The following is a 19,798-nucleotide window of genomic DNA, read 5'->3' as shown; positions in this document are numbered from 1 at the left end:
ATGGGGTGGGGGATCAGTTAGGAACGTTAAGAGTGTGGAGATAGCAGTTAATAGAGTTCATGTGTAGTCATTAAGGTAGTGCAGTTTAGTGTTAGTTAGTTGAATGAAGTAGTAAGAAATTTTAAAATTATGGCCGTACAAGAAGAAATAGGTATCAGAGATTTCGTCCTTTTGGATGAAATAACAATGCCTAAATTTATGGCTAATCTGAAGAAAAGGTAAAACTAATTTCTTAACCTATTTTTATTAGTTTTGTTTTCTTATTTTTTATTCTTAAAAAGTTTGTAATTACATGAAACTTATATACAAAATAATGAGGGTGTGTCGGGTGTTTTATTTTTACGAGGGAATTATCAGATGACCACTTCACCGACAAGGAATTTTATGAGAATTCTTCTGCATTATTACCCTCTTTCTTAATCTATGATACATTTTGGAACTTTGCCAGTGTTAACATCTAAATGACTAATCATTTAATTACATCATTATGACATCATTTCAAATCTTCCTGCGATAATCAAATTGCAATGTTCAAAACTAACATGCCATTTTTTGTTCTCCTGTTTTGTAATTAAAGCTTTCTTTAAAAAAAATTATCGGTTATGAGAGATTTAGCAAAAAAAAAAAAACTGTTAGCAAATAGAAAAGTATCTAGACTAAATCCTTTTAAATAAAACCATTAACGAAAACTGTGTCACATTTTTTTGTTATGAAATAGTGTGAAACCAGATAAATATTTCTAAGCCTGACTTTAGAAAAAAAAGTAAAATATAAAATTAATTTAGTAGAAAAGTTAGCATAGGTTTTAATTTGATAATTGTTGCAAAATTTCTTTTAAAAAGTATTTATTGATTACCAAACTGTATATTTAATGGTAATTATAAGAAATAAATAATGATAATAATTATTTATGAATAATTATGAGATAGTTAAGTGTGCCTTGCATGTATTGAGTGTAACTAACTTTTACTTTTATTAACGTATCGTTTAGAATGGTATTTTACGTGATACCTTATAAATTCAAAATCTGCCCATTTTATTTTTTTGACTGTTGTCCTTATAATTAGAATTCAAAAACAATACCTCCATCTGTAAGAAGAAAAATTTAATTTACAATAAAATTCCGGCAGCTCCTCATTAACGTGGAATCTTATTGTTTTAAAACAAAGAACAAAAAATGTACTTCCTGTGGAAGTTAAATAGACATTTCACACGATGTATATATGTATACTAATTGTATCTTTTTTAAAGTTAAATTATTTTTTTTTAAACATATTTTCAGATTTAATGCTGGCCACATTTACACATACATTGGAGAAGTATGCGTGTCTGTAAATCCATATAGAACATTAAACATTTATGATCAACAACAAATAGCAAACTATAAAGGTGACATTTTTTTTTGCTGGATTCATTTAACTTTTTTCTTTACTACGATTCCCAAATGACATATGGCTCTTTTTTCAATCTTGTTAGTTTTATTTAATTTGCTGCTAATTTGCTTCACATTTTGGCCATCATCAGATGGTCAAGAAAGTGTCTTTTCATGGAGTTTTTAAACATCTTGGTACCATGTCCTTGTCATGAATTCTTGATGATGGACGAAAGCACAGGGTTTAACACTTTCGTCACTCACTGAAGAACGTCACTTTGAAAAATAGACGTTTACCTACCCTGAATATCCTCTACAAGAACGTGGAATAGTCACTTCTTCGAGGTTCTGGACATCGGGACAGGGATCCTATCTTAACAGGAACAAACTCAACTTAAAACTGCAGGGAGTCGATGTTGCAACTACTACTTGGGTCAACAGCCTCTGGCAAATTCAAGTGCATCATCACTTCCGTTCATTAATATTTAACTTCTAGTTTGTCACTTGTCAGTTTTTTCAGGGCTTTTACTAAATCTATCCTCTCTACCAATATTCTGAAACCCAATAGCTGACCTTGCATCCAATCTCATTTGAACGATGTCTTGTCAGTTTCTGCACGGAATCTGAAGTGCTGTCATGTTCCAAACCCAGTTTCTTCAGGTCCACCACCGAAATGACCATTTCCATAGAGGAATCTCGTCATCAAACGCAGACAATTTTTACCCATGCCCTGTTCAAACCTCAGATTTCTTCCGATAATTGGCCAGGCGGCAGAGCTTCGCCTGACTCAGTGCGAGGAGGTATTTGAATGACTTTACTGTCAGCTGGGCTGCCAGAATGGATTTATGACTCTTGATTCCGATATTTCTTATTGAGATTAAACTGGATGCATCTTCCTATTGTTTGAAATTTGTTGTATGCTTAGAGGGCATTAACCTTGGACAAAACACCAATTCCAGTGTCCTCTGAGATAGGCCCCCGATCCATACGTCGAGAAATGTACATTCGCGTATGCTTAAATACAAAAAATCTAATGCTCTTCACTCTTCTGGTACCCAGCCTTTAGAAACAATTTCTTATGAAGTTGTACTTGTTTTTTTCTTAAACAAGAGGTTTATTCATTAGTATGAATTTTAGAGTAATTAGCAATTTTGAAAATATTACAACTTAAAGAAAATCAATCCAAACTTAAGAATTGCAGTTAGTCTGTGAGCTATCGAACTATTTAAAAAAAACAAAAAAAAAACATATTAATAATTGAATGTTTTATTAATGGATTTTCAGGTCGTGAAATATTTGAAAACCTTCCACATATATTCGCCATAGCCGATAAATCTCATCGTGAAATGAAATTACAAGGAAGAGATACTTGTATAGTGATCAGTGGTGAATCTGGAAGTGGTAAAACTGAAGCGTCGAAAATTATTATGAAATATATTGCAGCCGTTACGAATATTGGACAGCGTCAAGAAATTGAAAAAGTCAAAAATGTCCTATTGCAATCAAACGCTATATTAGAAGCGTTTGGCAATGCTAAGACGAATAGAAATGATAATTCTTCAAGATTTGGTAAATACATGGATATAAATTTCGATTTCAAAGGTGATCCAATTGGTGGACATATTAATAATTATCTATTGGAGAAATCTAGGGTTATACTTCAACAACCTGGAGAAAGGAATTTCCACAGTTTCTATCAAGTACTTATTTTTCTTTACTTTTAAATATGTAGTTTACTTTGCTCTAAAAATTTGTTTTGGTTTTCCATAAACACTATTAATACCACGAATAGATTCTCCTTACACTTAACAGATACAGAGAATTAGTGAAGTTCAAGAGACCAATTCGTAAAAATACTTTTTCAATTTTAAGGGAACTTAAAGTGTAGATTTTAAGGCGAAAACTTAAAATTGAAATGTATTAGGATTGTAATACAAGTTCAACTTGAGTAATGTGTTAAGAGAAAACTAAACATATAGGCAATAAATAATTTTGAATAAAAAAGTGAAATACTTGAAAAAAGTATCTCACGTAAGCAAAATTCAGGTACATAATTTGAAATATTAGAACACAATCAATATCAAAACTCTTTATTGCATCAAATTGATGTTAAAATGAAAATATGTTTCTAAAAATTTAAGAGATGTAATTCTCGTATGAGATTGAGAAAAATTCGTCAGCATTTAATATAGTAGTAAGTGAATAAACCAATGATCGTTACATCATTGAATAAATTTTTACAGTTTTTAACTGGAATTCTGGTGGCATTGTTAAAACAAATACCAAATTAAATTGTTCGTAAATTCTGTAAATATTTTAATTTTTTATTTTATTTCAGCAGGAAAAAAGTTATATCTTTTTTTTATATCCAAAAACTGATAAAAAATAAGGATTCATTATCAAATTTTTATATCTTTATCTTTATCAATTTAGGGCTTTTATTTTTTTTTTTTTTTGACCTTGCTAATTTTGTTTCTGTTATTGACTTAATTTTTTTTGCACCAATTGATCAATGAACACTAATCAATATTATGAATTTGCAAAATTAAAACTTTTTAATTTCATATATCTTTTCCTTGTACTAGTGTTCCCCTTCGTTTTTGCGGGCAATCATTTTGGGATCCATTTATTTTGCTTTGTCTTTGGTTTTCAATTTGTTTAAGGAGCGTAAAAAGTTTTTTCAGTCTTAAACTTTTAAAGAATAACTTTTTATTTGTTTATTATTTACTTTAAGATGATTTGTTTTAAGATGTGTTACGACTGTTGCAACGTCTTATACGATGACGTGTAGTAAGCTTTTTTGAAATAAACATGAAAAACAGGTTTTTATCAATCGGCCTGTGAAGGTCTGACTAAGCGTAGTCATCATAACTCTAATGCGGAAAATTGAAGAAAATGAACGTGATAATTTCCTGAATAAGATTTCGGTAAAAATTGATGAAGCGGAAGTGTTGCCTTACTGAATAGTTTAACGTTAATTTCTTCTTCCTTATTATTTTTTTTTTTCTGATGTGATTTTGTCGTCAAAAATGGCTTTTACGTTTCTTGTTAGAGTGTTTTGGACATATCTTTTCGTACCCTCTTATTTGTAGTTTGTAGTACAAACGTATATTGTACATAAAAATTGCATGTAACCGCTCGCACGATTTTCTTGCCTTTAATTCTCAAGTATCTAATTTATACTCCTTCAAACTTCCATTGTTAAGAAAATAAAAGAAAATCCCTGTTGACTTATTGTCGAGACTGATACAACTTTTTTGCTCTTCGGGGATCCCAGTACGTTTTATTATGTTATTAATTTTTTTTTTTGTATGTTGTTTTTGTTGTAAACTCAAAATCGAAACATTGTCACAATCGCTGTTTCATCATACCTAGTGACGTAACAGGAAGTAATAAATAAAAAAAAAAAAACTAGCGAAAACCTAAGACAATAATATAGACCTTTAAGAATAAAAATCTTTCTTATCTTAACTTTTTTTTTCTTTACTTTTTCCACAGGTCCTTTCAGCATGCAAAAATTCAGACATGAAGATGTTAGAATTGAATGGAGATCCTAAATCCTATTTTTATACTTGCCAAGGTACCGCTTTACCACCGACGGATACGGATCGTGCCAACCATAGAGCTACGGTTGCCGCTTGTAAAACTTTAGGATTTACAGCATCCGAAATAGATACACTCTGGAGAATTGTAGCAGCTATTTTGCATTTAGTAAGTACATTTATTTACATATATATGTATTAACGTAATTCTAAAAGTTCACAAATTTGTATAAATGTGGCCTTAATTGGTCCAAAAGTTTAATTATTTTTTATTTGGCCATTTTTAGTTTCAAAGTGTTGGTTTATAAGAAGCTATTAAGTGCTTTTTTGATAAGATAATGATTTCTGTATTTATTTATTTTTAAGAAAAGCAATTACAGCTTAAATAATCTCAATAAAAAAAATCATAGATCATAAAAATATACTTTTTGAAGAATTTACTAATTTCTTTTGTAATAAAAGGTTTTACAAAAGAATAAAATACAATATTTCTTTAATCTATTAATTAGAGATAAGGTAACTTCAGATATTATTATCCTACACAAACAAATTGAATGAATTTACTGATAAGGAAGTCTTTTTAATGAATGACAGACTAATTTTTCTGGTCTAATTTTTTTTCTTTTGAATTAATTTTCCAGTTAATTCTTTTAAGAATACGTAATTTTGTTGTTATTTAAGTTGATCTCACTTTCTCTTACGCTATAAGAGAGAGAGAGAGAGAGAGTGAGAAAGTGAGTGTGACTTTGTAATATTACAAATGGACAGGAAACTCTACAAACAAAAAGTACAATTTGAAAAAAAAATCAACCGGAAGTTTATAAATACATTTTATTATTGTGAAAACCTGATAAATTTATGTATTCTTTTGTAAATTTAATTTCAAAAAAGGTAGTTTTTTGTTTAACACTCTTTTTGCAGTCATATCAATTGAGATAAGACTTATTGTCTTATAGCATAACATTGATATGATTTTAAGTATAAAAGGAACCATTGCCTTTTAATTCGCTTCCTATCACATAAAATTTTGTCGTTTTGTGCAAATAATTAATTAGATTTTTGCATCTACAATTTTGACCAAAAATATTGTGATAATTTAAAAATAAAAATATTTTATTCGGAATTTGAAATGTTCATTTCATTGTTCACAGAATATTGTGAATTTGATTTCAATGATAGTTCATTTTTTTTTTGATAATAGGGAATGAAAAATAAAATTGTGTCGTTAAATAACGATAAAAGTAGTAAAAAAATTAAAGTAATTGCCTATTTTTTCAGGCGGGCTTTCTAACTACCAATTAGGTGTCGTGGACGAAGGCGACTAGCAAATATACTTAACTGTAAATTTCTTTTATTAACTATTAAATAAAATCCAAGGCCTAAGACCGGGAATCGAACCTAGTACCACATAATACATATTAGCTTTGCAGGTCTCGACAAATAACGATAATATTACAGCTACGAGTAAATTTGATTATCAGGAAATTAAATACTGTCAATAAAAATTCAACAAGTTTGCAAATATTTAACGTATTATCAAGTATAAGAGAATAATGTTGAAAAAAAAAAAAAAAATTCATTTATTATCTTTATTAAACGTATTTAAAAAAGTTATTTTTCCTTAAAAAAGAAAAGAAAATGAAGTGAAACATTCATTTTATTCATTCTATTTAGAGATCTAAAAGAAGATTTAACAACATAATTCAGGGAAGGGATTAGCTATGTGGTTAGCATACTGGACTCCCACGCGGAGGTCCCGGGTTCGAATCCAGCTGCTGACCCTTAGATTTTTTCTTCCTAGGAGCTTCTTACAGCTCACTGTCCGGTGATGGACAGTGTTGTCTGTAAAGAGAGAACACTGTCCGGAGGCCGGCAGTGCACTGGAAAAAGCTCCGGGCGCCAATAACCATAGATGTTGACGCGCCTTAAATCATAAAAAAAAAAAAAACCAACATAATTCATTTTACCAACAATAAAAATGTATGAATATTTAACAGTGAAGCACAATCATCCCTAAGAAACCTTCTAGTACTAATTTTCAAGGAAAAACGCTTCTTAGTAGTATTTGGTAAACATAGTTCAAAGAATTCGCGAAGGAAAGGCCCGAGGAATAGAGATCGGGGATAATATACTCGATTTGTAAAGGAATGATTGTTGTAATTACTGCAGCAATCAGGTTGGTTATGGCCAATTGTTGGTCAGAATGAGAATTCTGGTTTTTGGATTATTTGTGGTTCACCGCGGATATTAGGTAGAACTAGGATATTGTACGTTTTCCTTCTGCGAGTAATCCTAGGAAAAGATATGTCTAGGCAGCAAGAGGTGGTATTTATAGGAATGCCAGGAGTTTTGAGTGAGAATTAGGACCAGAGAGTAACGTAGGAGTTGAAGGCGATTTGTCTTGAAGGGCTGTACTGTGCTTTTCTTAGAGAACCTCAAAACCATGTATTTTTGCCATAAATTCCAAAAACCAGCACACAAATAATTGTGTAAGAAAAATACGAAACAAAAATCAACAATGTTATAAAGTAATAATCAATAATTATAGCTTTTAAATAACTACTTTATTTACTAAAGGGAAAAAGAAAGTATTTAATGAGGTCATTCTTTTTTGTTGAAACAAAATAAAAATAGAAAAGTTGTTAAAAAGGTATTTGTCCATTAATTACCAAGCGAGGTTATGTAACCTTATGAAATATACTGTTTACACTTATAATTTCTATGTGCAACAGTTTTTTATTTTTAAAGTAGTGCAGTAATGAATACATTTTGTTCCGGCCCGTGGCTTGTTAATCGTATGAAATTATTAGGACATACCATCGTATATGTTTCGTAACAGCATCGTAAACCGTAACTATTTACTTTTTATTAATGACATTTTCAATCTATATTGGGTAAAAAAATTTGTTCTCTTGAATTCTTTTTTGTTTTATTACTTTCAAAAAAATATTTCACCTTTCTACCATAAGGAATGAATTATTTTGATTATTTAAAATTAGCTTTCCTTAATCGCATAAACAGTTGATGTTGCTTAACACCTGTAAGTGTATCTGAATTTTCATCGACGGATTTGTCACAATTTTCAAACATTTTCTCAAAAAGCTGTCCATTTTTACTTTTCTCATATTAGGTAAGAAAAGTTGTTTTTCATTTAAGCGGTTTTAATTGGCAAACGCGATCTTATATTGCCTTTTGGTGTTCTACTTCACATTCGCTGAATTTTCAAGGGTGGATTAAGAATGGTAAAAGACCTAAGCATTTAAATATGTTGTACTCCACTTATAAATCTACCTAATTAAAAATAATAAACCTTAAAGTATATTTTATAGGTGCGAGGAAAATTTTTAGTTTTGAACAGTTCCAATTTATTTATTTGTAAGTTATCTTCTTTCTTATTTGATTAATTTGCAAAATTTTTGATGAGATCCTCAATAGTAATGTTACGTATCATATCTGCTACTAAATTTAAAGGAGATAAGACATTCTTGTGGTATAGTTGTTTTCTGAGATGACTATCTTCATTCGAGAAAATGATCATTTGGCTATACACTTTGTGATCATGATAAAAATAGGTCTACAATTGGAAAGGCAAGCTCAATACAATGATTTTATTAAGTTCAGCATGGCTGAACCTGAAGTTTCAAGCTGAGTCATAGAGATGTCAGTTTTCTGAGATTATGAGGTTAATTTTTGGTATCTTATTTAACTCTAGTTAGTTTTAAAATTTTACCAAATTCGAATTTAGTTTCTAAAATTTGTCAATATTGAGTAATTTCAAAACTGGAATTTCTTCTATTCATATCTCTTCGTTCAGACCTTATAAAAGCTGACCAAACATCAGTTTTAATAATGTAGGCTATATTTTCCATTTGCCGTACTGTTCTATACAGCCCATGGACTTCGGCTGTGCAAAATTTCTGTTTTAAACCTTTAATAGACGCCCTAAGCACCGACTTATTTAGCTTAATAATTGTTTCTGCGTATTTCAAACCAGATTTATAATTAAATTTTTAATTTTTAGGGTAACATTAAATTTGTGGTTGATCCAAGTGGTGACGAAGTAAAAGTAAGTGGAGGTAGTGCTGGTAAAGTTAGCCGACTATTACAAGTGACCGAGGCTGAGTTATGTACAGCGCTTACTGAACGGGTTATCGCAGCTCGTGGTGAAGTTATGCAGAAAACCCATACCGCAACTGAAGCTGAATACGGTAGAGATGCTCTAGCAAAAGTAAGTTAGTTTTTATGATCTGTTCGCGTAAATATTTCTTTTTTATGAAAACCAAATGCTAACTTGATGAAAAAATTATTTTTCAGGCAATATACGATAGATTATTTACTTGGATTGTCAAAAAAGTGAATTCTGCGATTGAAGCCAGTGGATTTTATCAACGGGCTACGCTCATTGGTGTATTAGATATTTATGGTTTTGAGGTGTTTGATGCAAATAGTTTTGAACAGTTGTGTATCAACTATTGTAACGAGAAATTGCAACAACTTTTTATTGGTTTGTTATCTTAATTATTATTTAATTAATTCATTTATTTTTATTTAAGATGCTTTAACATCTTAGATCATTGTTCAGCGTCTATTAAGAGCGCTGTCAGCTTCCATACAGTGTTCTCCTCTAACCTTACGTCCAACTTAGGGCTTAGTGGGACCTTAGAAAATTTCTTCTAAAAGTACTCATGTCTGGAAGAAAGAATACAAGGTCTTTAGCTTGCGATGCACACTTTACTGAGCAATTTTTAATCTTGGACGAATTCTCGATAGTCACCAGTCTCTTGATTTCAATTGCTTATCAGGTGAAAGTTAAGGATTAATGTTTCGGTTTTAGTAGTTCCTAATAGGTCTTAATAGATCTCACCTAGAACCATGGCTCTTTCTCATCTCATGTAGTCTCATAGATTATACGATAATACTAGTATAGTAGTGCATGTATATTAATTGCAATATTCTCATTTCAGAGCTGGTATTGAAACAAGAACAAGAAGAATATCTTAGAGAAGGCATAGAATGGCAAAACGTGGAATATTTTAATAATCAAATTATTTGCGAACTAGTTGAAAGGCCTCATAAAGGTATATTTGCTATAATGGATGAAGCATGTCTAAATGTTGGCAAAATTACGGACGAGGTAAGCACTTTTTGTTTTTTAACTAAATCTTATATAAATTTAAAGTTTCCCAAAGATTGTGGAACAATTGTGGTAATTTCGTATTGTTTCTCTTATATGAAAAAGCATCCAAAAAAGGAAGCCTTTTTTGTATTTAAAGACAATATGAAATTTTTCGTCTAAAATTCATTTATTGGGAATGAAACAATAAGTTGTGTAGTAAGAAAAGTGAGAGTCGGCAATTAACTGGTGTTATTTTAACCCCCCCTTCCAAAGCTGTCGCTAAATTTCCGGAAGAAGGCTCCCTCAAATTAAAAACAACACGGTATAATCCCTCCAATAACTGATTACTATTAAGACAAAGGGAAGCCCTGAGATGGTTCTCCCGAATTTAAGACATTATTGCAGGGTTCTAAAATACTAAACCTCTCCAAACCTAGTTTCACCCAGTCTCTGCTGGGTAATTCCAGTGGTCGGGAAGCTGCCATCAGATCGGGATAACTAATCTATCCCAGACACTCCTCCCTCACCCATGAGAGGTTATAAACTCCTTCACCGTTTGGAAATATTCTGGTTTATGACCTCTCATGCGTGCGTTAGTCAGGAAACTGCTTACGCCAATCCTGGTTTTTGGAAGCTATGTTTTCAACGCAGACATCCCAGAACCAACTATCCTCAGGAATCTTGGACTGAGCAACGTATTTATTGAAATGTATTTTTTTTTTTTTCAAATTTTATTCAGATCTACATTTTACGAATTTCCATTATCCCTTATCCCTTATCATGAGATTTTTCTTTGTTTCCAGTTATTACTCGAAGCTATGGACAAGAAACTTGACAAACATGAACATTACGCTAGCAGACAATTGAAACCAATGGACAAGCAGATGGCTCATAAAACACAGTTTAGAATAAGGTAAAACTTTTTTGATCAAATAAACTTTATTTTTTAAGAATTTGTTTATAATTACTATTTTCATTGTATATTTTGTAGACACTATGCTGGAGATGTTGTATACAATATTTCAGGTTTTATGGATAAAAACAAGGACACTCTATTTCAGGATATGAAGAGATTATTGTACAGTTCGTCAAATTCCACTATTGCCTCTATGTGGCCGGAAGGTGCGATGGATATCACTAAGGTAATTTATAAATATTGTATAATAAATTTTCCACTCGTTAAATGATGCTTATTTGATAATGTGTGAGCATTATCTTTGAGAAATGATATTCGTTAATTTGAGAAGTTCTCCGTAAAGAAACGGATGTACACTCCAAATAATTTTAAAATGAAGTTAATATGTCTCAAAAACTCTTCATATATTTTTTTTTTCAAGTGTAAGAACCTTGCGAATTATTAAAGTAAGAGAAAGTCGAGAGACTGTTCACGCCAAATATAATACTTTCAACGATTAAATACTTTCCACGATTTTTTTTGAAAACTCCCTAATGTTTTTATTTTTTAATTTTGTTCTCTTTTGCAGACCACAAAACGTCCACTAACTGCCGGCACATTATTTAAAAACTCCATGATTGAATTAGTGAAAACGCTGGCTAGTAAAGAACCATTTTATGTACGCTGTATAAAACCAAACGAAAACAAATCACCTACGGGTATTGACGATGAACGTGTTGAACATCAAGTCCGTTATCTTGGACTTTTGGAGAATGTACGGGTGAGAAGAGCTGGATTTGCATACCGTCATAGATATGATCTTTTTCTTAAAAGGTAAAGTTAAAATTCTATTAAATTTTACAAATTTTTGTTGTTTATTTGTAGTTTTAATGTTAAATGTCTTGTTTTTTTAGGTACAAAATGATTTCACAATTCACTTGGCCAAATTTTCGTTCTGGTTCCGATCGAGATGGTACACGAGTTTTAATCGATGAAAAAGGATTTTCAAATGATGTTAAATATGGCAAAACTAAAATCTTTATTAAATCACCTGCAACTCTTTTTAAACTTGAAAAGGTTAATAAAATTAATTACACTCTATAATTTTTCCAGTTTAAGTGATTTCTTTCTTAAATGACCTATACATGTTTAACAGATGAGAGCCGATCTAATTCCTGGCATAGTTATACTTTTGCAAAAACAATGGCGTGGTGCTTTGTGCAGGATGAGATATCGAAAGATGAAAGCTGCCCTAACGATTATGTCGATTTACAGACGTTACAAATTACGTTCTTATGTAACACAATTGGCGTTTACTTTAAGGTTTGGTTACAATCTTATTTTTTCGATGGATGGAAAAACAAAAAGGATTCTTCCCATTCAGCTTTTATATTATTTATTGTTTCACGGACTGATCTGTCCGCAAATTAATTATTTTTTAACTTTTAAAGGATAGAATGGGCTTTTTCTGTTCAATCGTTACGCTCTTTCGCGACATTGTTGGTTGATCTATCCTGGATTCTCATTCTAAACTGCCATTCATTATTAAACTATGATCAACTTAGGTAAAAATACAAACTTTTAAGATAATACATTCATTAGAATTGTGAGACTCACAGGAAGAGGAAGTTTATGTGTCTTTCACTTTGTATTTCTTTCCTCAACCTATCAGGGAAAAGGCATATTTTCCATATACATTTTATCTACAACCTATATTAATCTTAAACTCTTTTAAAGAATATTACACTCGTAAATCTCTGGGCGTCATTTGGCACAAAAGTAGAAACATCTTAATTTAACAAAAATATTCTTCATATTCCGTAGTTTCTTATTAAAACATTTTATCAATTGCTATTATTTTTTAGGGGCGCTAAAAACTTAAAAGATTATGGGAAATCTTTGCGATGGCCACCGCCAAGTATTGCTTCCAAGGCTGTGGTACCACTGTTAAGGGTCATGTATGACAGATGGAGAGCAGGAATGATTCTTAAACCATATCCAAGGAGCGAGTGGCAACAACTTAGAATGAAGGTAACCTAATTCAAGTTTATAGATTCATTTAACATTGATTTGTAGGGGAGTTTAGAATTTTTTGTTTATAGAGTAAGTGCATTTTAATTTATTCATGTAAAAACTATTCATTTTATTTAGGATACAATAAAATTCTAAAATGAGTGAGATTATTTCAGAATACGCTGAAAAATAATTAAATCATATTCCAACAGCTCCAAGATCAATCTAACGAGTGAAAACTATGTTCCCATCTATCTGTCTTGTACGCTAGCAAGCTTACGCCGCCTACCGTAGCTTACCCTTAAGAATCTATTGAGATACTTCCAGTTCGATAATTTAGACGTTAGAATAGAGGCTTCTGTGTAAAGATTAAAATCTTTTCATGATCGAAGAGTCGAACACGCAGCCTCATAAGCAACCCTTCAATTTAGCACAAATGAGCTTAAAAATTTTATTAATAAAATTATTGATTATTTGCATCTTCTCAACTTTCCAGAAAACTCAGTTTTTTATTTACTTATTTATATTTTATGTTCAAATTCTAGCAACAATACATAACCTAAACATATTAAAACCTTTTTAAAACCTTCCCCAGATATCAGCTGCATGTGCACTCAAAGGTAAACGTGCTAGTTGGGGGCAAGAGCGTAAGTGGGAAGGCAATTATCTTGGACAGTCAGCAGAGAATCCTGATGTTGCCATATATAATACTAGTATACGAAATTTGAAGAATTCTGATCACTTCAATAATGTAAGTGTGCATTTATTATTTACCAATTTTTTTTTTTTAAACTTATTTCTACAATGTTAGTTTAAACTAAATCTCTCCAATTTTTATAGATTCTTTTTTCAAGTTACATAGTAAAAACAAATCGTTATAACAAATGTGCTGATAGAGGTCTATTAGTTACCGAATATGCCATATATAAATTAGATTTAACTAAATTTAAACCAATGAGAAGTGGAATTCCTATACAAGAGGTAAAGTAAAAAATGTTTGTTTTTTTTTCTTACGTTACTTATTACTATTATTAGTAATAAAATTATTTTTTATTACAACAGATAACTGGAATAAGTATAAGTCCTGGTAGAGATCAGCTAATTGTAATTCACACAAACAAAGGTAATGATCTTGTGGTGACTTTGCGAACTTCAGAAGATCGAGTTGGTGAGCTTGTTGGAGCCTTATGTTCACGTTATTTTCAGTAAGTTGTTTTCAATTCAATGTAATTAGTTTTTGTTATTAGTAAGAGATGGTATTACGATACTTGAAACTTAACCTTTTGTGCCTGATAGGTCTCTCAGCCGAAAAGAACCTAATGACTAAAAAAAAGTTCCATTTTTGTGAATTTCGTTGAAGTGGTTGTAAATACTTTCTTTAACCAAGTAGAAATACATCATTTGATAGAATTAATTTTCAGGAAAATTCTATCAGGAGAAAGAATTTGAATAATTACTCTATGAAAATTCGTTGCTAGGTTATTACTGAGAGTTATCATGAGTAGGCTTCAATCTAAAGTTTCATTTTTTAGTAATGTACTATTCTTTAAAACTAGCAATCAATCATATGTGCTGGCTTTATGAGTTTTTAGTAAATTTTTACATTGAACCTCGAGAAGTGTGGAAGTGTAAGAAAAATATACACTCTTTCAAAAACAATGAAGCCACAAACAAACACATCTCTTATACACACGCGTATTTACTCTTACAAAGTAGGTTATTTTATCTGGGTAGGCTGTAGTAGCCGGTATGACTAATTATAATTTTATATCAGTAAAACTTCTCGAACTTTTTGGGATAACTGAAACAGGTTGCTTTAAGAGAATAAAAAAAACCCGTACCAGACATAATATACGAATATTTATTTGTTTAAATTTAAATAAATTCTTATGTTTACAGATTACGAGGAAGTGAACTACGAGTCAACGTTGCTAGCCGATTTCATTGCATGCTGGGCAACAAGAGCCGTCCATTAAGGGTAGAAGTAAATCAAGAAACAAATCTGGCTGGTTTTAAAAAAGATTCCACAAACAATGGCATAATTTATATGTTGCCACCGAATTTTGCTCTAAGAGCACAGTAAGGTTACACTATATAGTTTTAACTATAATTAATTATATAAAATATTTCCTGCTTTACCTGAAAGAAATATAGGGTCCATTGTAGGTTTAGGGAATAGATTATTAGGACTACATTAATAAGATATATTGTGAGCTTCTGAAGAAATAATGCTGCCTTAATACAAAAAATTAATTGTTCTTCCTATTTTAAAGTGCCATCGCAGAAAAAGATACAAGTTCTGTCTAGTACATAGGGGAACATTTAATTAGATGTTCATTTTGTGTGAAATTCACCAATTATTTTTTAATCACAGATTTAAATATAGTAATTATTTAATAATAACAATGTTAAAACTTCTGTGATTTATTAACATTTATGCAGTTATTTACCTCTTTATTCAATTACATTATTGATAATGACCACCAAAAGAACCAATAAAAGTAAATAAAAATACTGGGCTAAACGTTTAGTAACAAATATCTAAAGCAAAACTAATAATTAATTAATCTTCGTACTTAGTGCATAAATCGCTTAATTTGAAGAGATAAAAAATAGAGTTTACGCTTCACTTCAGTATTACACAGCAATTTAAGTATTAGTGCTTTCTTTTTCAGTATGCCTTTTTTAAACCAAATAGTATTTTGAAAATATTTAAGTTTTCAATTCAAGTACATGCAAAAGAAGGAATGTATCGTGATTCACTTTTGGCACAAATTTTAATTTGTTTTTCATTTTTACTGAAAATAAGAAGTAAGCAGGTACGTTTCATCTAATGGATTTTAGAAATGAAAGGGTATCATGGTGAGATTAGCTCATAGCCATAAATGCCTCCATTGTAGGGACGGCACACTCCACAAAACAAGGGTAGAAGAGTAAACTTCGGCTCCAGATTGCAGTCACCCAAATGTCTCAAATGTCAGGGGGTCGTTAGCGAGCATTAATGTACGAGTGTGGTCACATATGTTTTTGGAACAGAGTTGTTTAACATCCGCGTTCCTGTTTACGTCAAGTAATTAATTTGGTTTCTTAAGGTTGTTAGTGGAAGATAAATCTAGTAACAGCAACAAAACTGAAAACTGGGGTTGTCGTCTCTTTGTGATTACGGAGAATGGTGCAAGGGTGAAAAAAGATGCTTATTAGTTTCTTGAATGTAGAATACATATTTTCAATGTAGTGATTTTGATTGAAACTAAGAAAACACTGAAACTTTTGAAGTTTTTATAAGCAGTTGAGTTTCTTCAAAGCAGCTGTGTTACTGGCTGATTTTTTCCTTGGTTGCTTTTGGCTCTTCTTTCGGTTTTTCCTCTATATCGTATAAATCTTAAAACACTTTATTTCAAATGATTTCTTTCAACTTTTACTTCTTAACTGAAGCAGCAATAAAATCAATAGAATAATTTATTTTCTTAATTTCGTCAAGAAGTACCTGTTAAATAGTGCCCAATTTAAATCCAACACTCGATAACTTCCTTATGAACGTATTAATTACTCTAAAATTAATAGAGTATGATTAGCTGCCGTGATATTTTGTTACAATATTCCCAACTTAGTTAAGGTTTTCAGTTAATGTAATCTTAACTCAGGTTTACGCTTGTTCATTATTTGTATTCTTGAAAAAAAAGAAGTATTATTTTAACTTCCATCAAACGCCCTAAATACTATTTTTATTTCAGCATTGTTCTTAGAAAATTACATCGAAAAAATTTTAAATGTACTTAGAACATAAAAGTGTGCCTTAAAAAAAAGTGCCTGTTTTTTTGTTTTTTTTTTTTTTTTGCTTAATTCGTATGTTTGATCTCTAAAAATAAGGCTTTTCACGAAATATTTCTTTAAAGACTAAAATAATTGTTTAATATGCAAAAAGTTAGATAAAAATTTATTGTAGGTAAAATGTAAACATTTTTTTCAAACAATATGGTGCTTTAGATGTCTTCATTTGTTTTCCATAAACTTAAATAGGTAAGTACGAAAACAAAAATTATTGTACTTAAAAGATTTTGTTTTAATTTTATATATTTATACATTTATAAATTTTACTTATAAATTTACAGTTGCCGCTTAGTTTTGTTAGATAATAGATAAATTAACTTTATGATAGAGCGGCCTTAATGGTATTATTTTTTTATTTAAAGCTAAAATCTTTATTATGGGATGATATTTTGTTTTTAGACTATCTTTTTTAAGCTACGAGATTTATGCCGTAGATGTTTTGCTGATGAGTATGTGCAATAAAATTGTAATAATTGCGGGTAGAAAAAATATCTGGAGCTTCGGTCCAGTAAGGAATATATATGGAAAGCCTAGGCTCCTTCGGGAAACGTTTGGGATTGTAATCCTATTTACGATGGGCACGTAAGTGGCAATGGATTGAAATGATCGGCGGACCTTGTGAGCATTGGGAAGGTGGATCCGATTCCCCATTTATGATTTATTGTTTACTTTGAAGGAGCTAGGTTTTAGGAGAAGGTTGTGGTGAGGATAAGGGAAGAATATAATGGAATGGTGAAAGAGAAGGCCCAAGGTCCTTTGTTGACCTCAATTAGCCAGGTAATAAGAAGAAGCGAACTTATTTGTAAACTTAAAGGGAAATGTTTGAATATGATTGGAAATTAGAACGTTGCAATTATAAAAATTCTAAATCCCCTACACATCGGCGTATGGCATCCGATACGGTCTTTAATACAGCCTAAAATGGTCCAAGGGAACCATATACTCCCCGAGAGTAACGAAATTAGCTTTAGTAAGATCAAGAACTCATCAAGACCCCATCTTAGACATCCCGTAAAAAATAGAACACATCATTTGCTGTTCACGCGGGAACTGAATGAATAAGTAGCTTATAATAATTTTTATTATTTCCAATATTATATTGCATAAATAAGCAATTTAGATTTTTTAAAAAATAATCACTTTGATGGCAATCTATTTGGGAATTAAAAATGTTAAAAAATTTATTTAAAACAAAAACAAATTAGTGAAACCAAAGAATTTTTATGTTCTTCCAAAATTGAAAAGTATTTGACGATTTGTTTGTGATATAATCTTTATTTGTTAAGGAAAATTCTTTCTTTTTCTTTTTTTGTTTCATCTTTGTAGATTTTTTAAAAGTTTATTCACTTTTTTTTCAATTATTTTAACTTATAATTCCATAAAAGAAACTTTAGAAAATCACATTACTGTTAAAAATAACGAAAAGTTTTAATTATTTATTGTAAATTTATATTGTACTATTGTATATAGTTTGTAAAGCATTACTACTAAATTGTAAATTATTCTTTACTGTTTGCTAATGATTTCTAGAAGTTTTGTTAAAATTTATGTATAATAATATCTAAAACAATAGTGAACTATTACGCTTTTTTTTATTATTAATATAAAGTAGATATGCATTTAACTGCTATTTATCTTGATGTGCCTTAATTATTTTTATAGGTTTGGTAACAGTAAAGTATGATACACAATGTTATAGATATCGTGTTCTTTTTATTATTGTTTTTACAAAATTAAAAGTATTACAGAAAAATTTAGATGCGGCCAATTGTAATTAAAGTTGTTCAATTAATTGTTTATAGAAATTTTGGCATTTGAAAGAAACCATCATCTATTTTATGCGAGCTCTTGTTTATTCTGCTTAGCATAGAACATTTATTGTGACTACGTACCACGCCTTCACTAGACTAGACTTAGATAAGTGCTTTCGGAGAGCAGGGGCTGCTCTTCAGATATTTGCAGCCAAAAGAGGCTTATTATTGCAGGCCCATTGTAGTACTAATAAGAACAAAATTTTATGTTTTACAAACTCCAAAGAGTTTTTCCCAACTGTACCGGGTGTATCACATCAAAGTCTAGCGACTACAACATTTAGACTCGTCTTTTTACAGGGATTGGACGTAACCACAGTGTAGCGATGTTTTCTAAGCCTCTTGCCTTTTAAAAAGGCGTAGGGACAGATTAAATAGGCTTGGAAACTCAGGCTGGTCGGTCAGTAAGACATCCAAAGGCTTATAGGATTAAACTTGGTGAATGAATGGATCCTTAGATCATCGCCAACATTCAATTGGTAATGCTTCTTGTTGAAGTGCCCTCTGCAAGTTTTTTCTTCAAACTTGATTTCGTTAATCCTGGTAAATATCTATTTTCCACTTTTCTGTGTTAACAAGTCATGTACATTATTACCAACCAGGTTAGAAATTCTTCTAGAGCCCAATATAAAAGTAAATATGGATATTTTAAATCTAGTTGAACTTTGTAAAGTCCCCACTCAACCCTTAAAGCCCCATTCCTGTTCAAGCAAAAAAAAAAAGTATTTTTTTAAACAGGTATAACAAGGTATAATTTTTTTGCTTTTAAAAATCCCAATTTACAGATCAACTGATTTCCCAAGCTTTCTCGCACAAGGAAATCTAGGATAAGAATTTTGTTTTTCTTGATCCTGTAAGTAAATTTTGGTTGTCCCAATCCTAACATCTAATTGCCGTAAAAGTACACACTTTGATTCTAGTCAAGTGTAATTTTACTTGTAAAATTTAAAACCAAAGTAAGGAATCAAGCTCGACCTATCATGTCAAAACTTTTGGACCTGTTTCATCCTTTCAAAAAATAAGAAAACAGTTAACAGTCTACTGAGTTCCACGCATTCATTCAAGATAGTTGAGGGAAAAAATTAGTTTTAGATATACTTTAAAAAGGGGGATTAGAATAATAAAAATTGGGTCTCGGTCATGAAGCACAAATCTTAAGGCCACATCTGAATTCTATCTTATATAAATAATTGTAAAAATCTATGAGTTAACATTTAT

At 30.7% G+C, this 19,798-nt stretch overlaps 1 protein-coding gene across 1 annotated transcript; it reads left to right on the top strand.

Annotated features, from left to right (window-relative positions):
* The first annotated feature begins 2 nt into the window (after positions 1 to 2).
* On the top strand, positions 3 to 19,686 carry Myo31DF (Unconventional myosin ID). The gene is made up of 17 exons (XM_074115225.1): positions 3 to 218; positions 1,283 to 1,389; positions 2,657 to 3,072; positions 4,871 to 5,083; positions 8,936 to 9,142; positions 9,229 to 9,418; positions 9,879 to 10,048; positions 10,834 to 10,943; positions 11,022 to 11,172; positions 11,515 to 11,759; positions 11,840 to 12,002; positions 12,082 to 12,248; positions 12,791 to 12,956; positions 13,534 to 13,689; positions 13,779 to 13,919; positions 14,001 to 14,143; positions 14,838 to 19,686. Exons 1-17 carry the CDS (start codon positions 130 to 132, stop codon positions 15,019 to 15,021), a joined length of 3,018 nt encoding a protein of 1,005 aa, XP_073971326.1. The 5' UTR covers positions 3 to 129; the 3' UTR covers positions 15,022 to 19,686.
* Positions 19,687 to 19,798: the final 112 nt, after the last annotated feature.

This window comes from Rhodnius prolixus, unplaced genomic scaffold (assembly GCF_049639745.1).
Source record: "Rhodnius prolixus isolate KJV_2025 unplaced genomic scaffold, Rpr scaffold_7, whole genome shotgun sequence".
In the NCBI taxonomy this organism is placed as follows: Eukaryota; Metazoa; Arthropoda; class Insecta; order Hemiptera; family Reduviidae; genus Rhodnius; species Rhodnius prolixus.
Note: the sequence above shows the minus strand (reverse complement) of the source record. Positions and strands in the feature narration are given on the sequence as shown.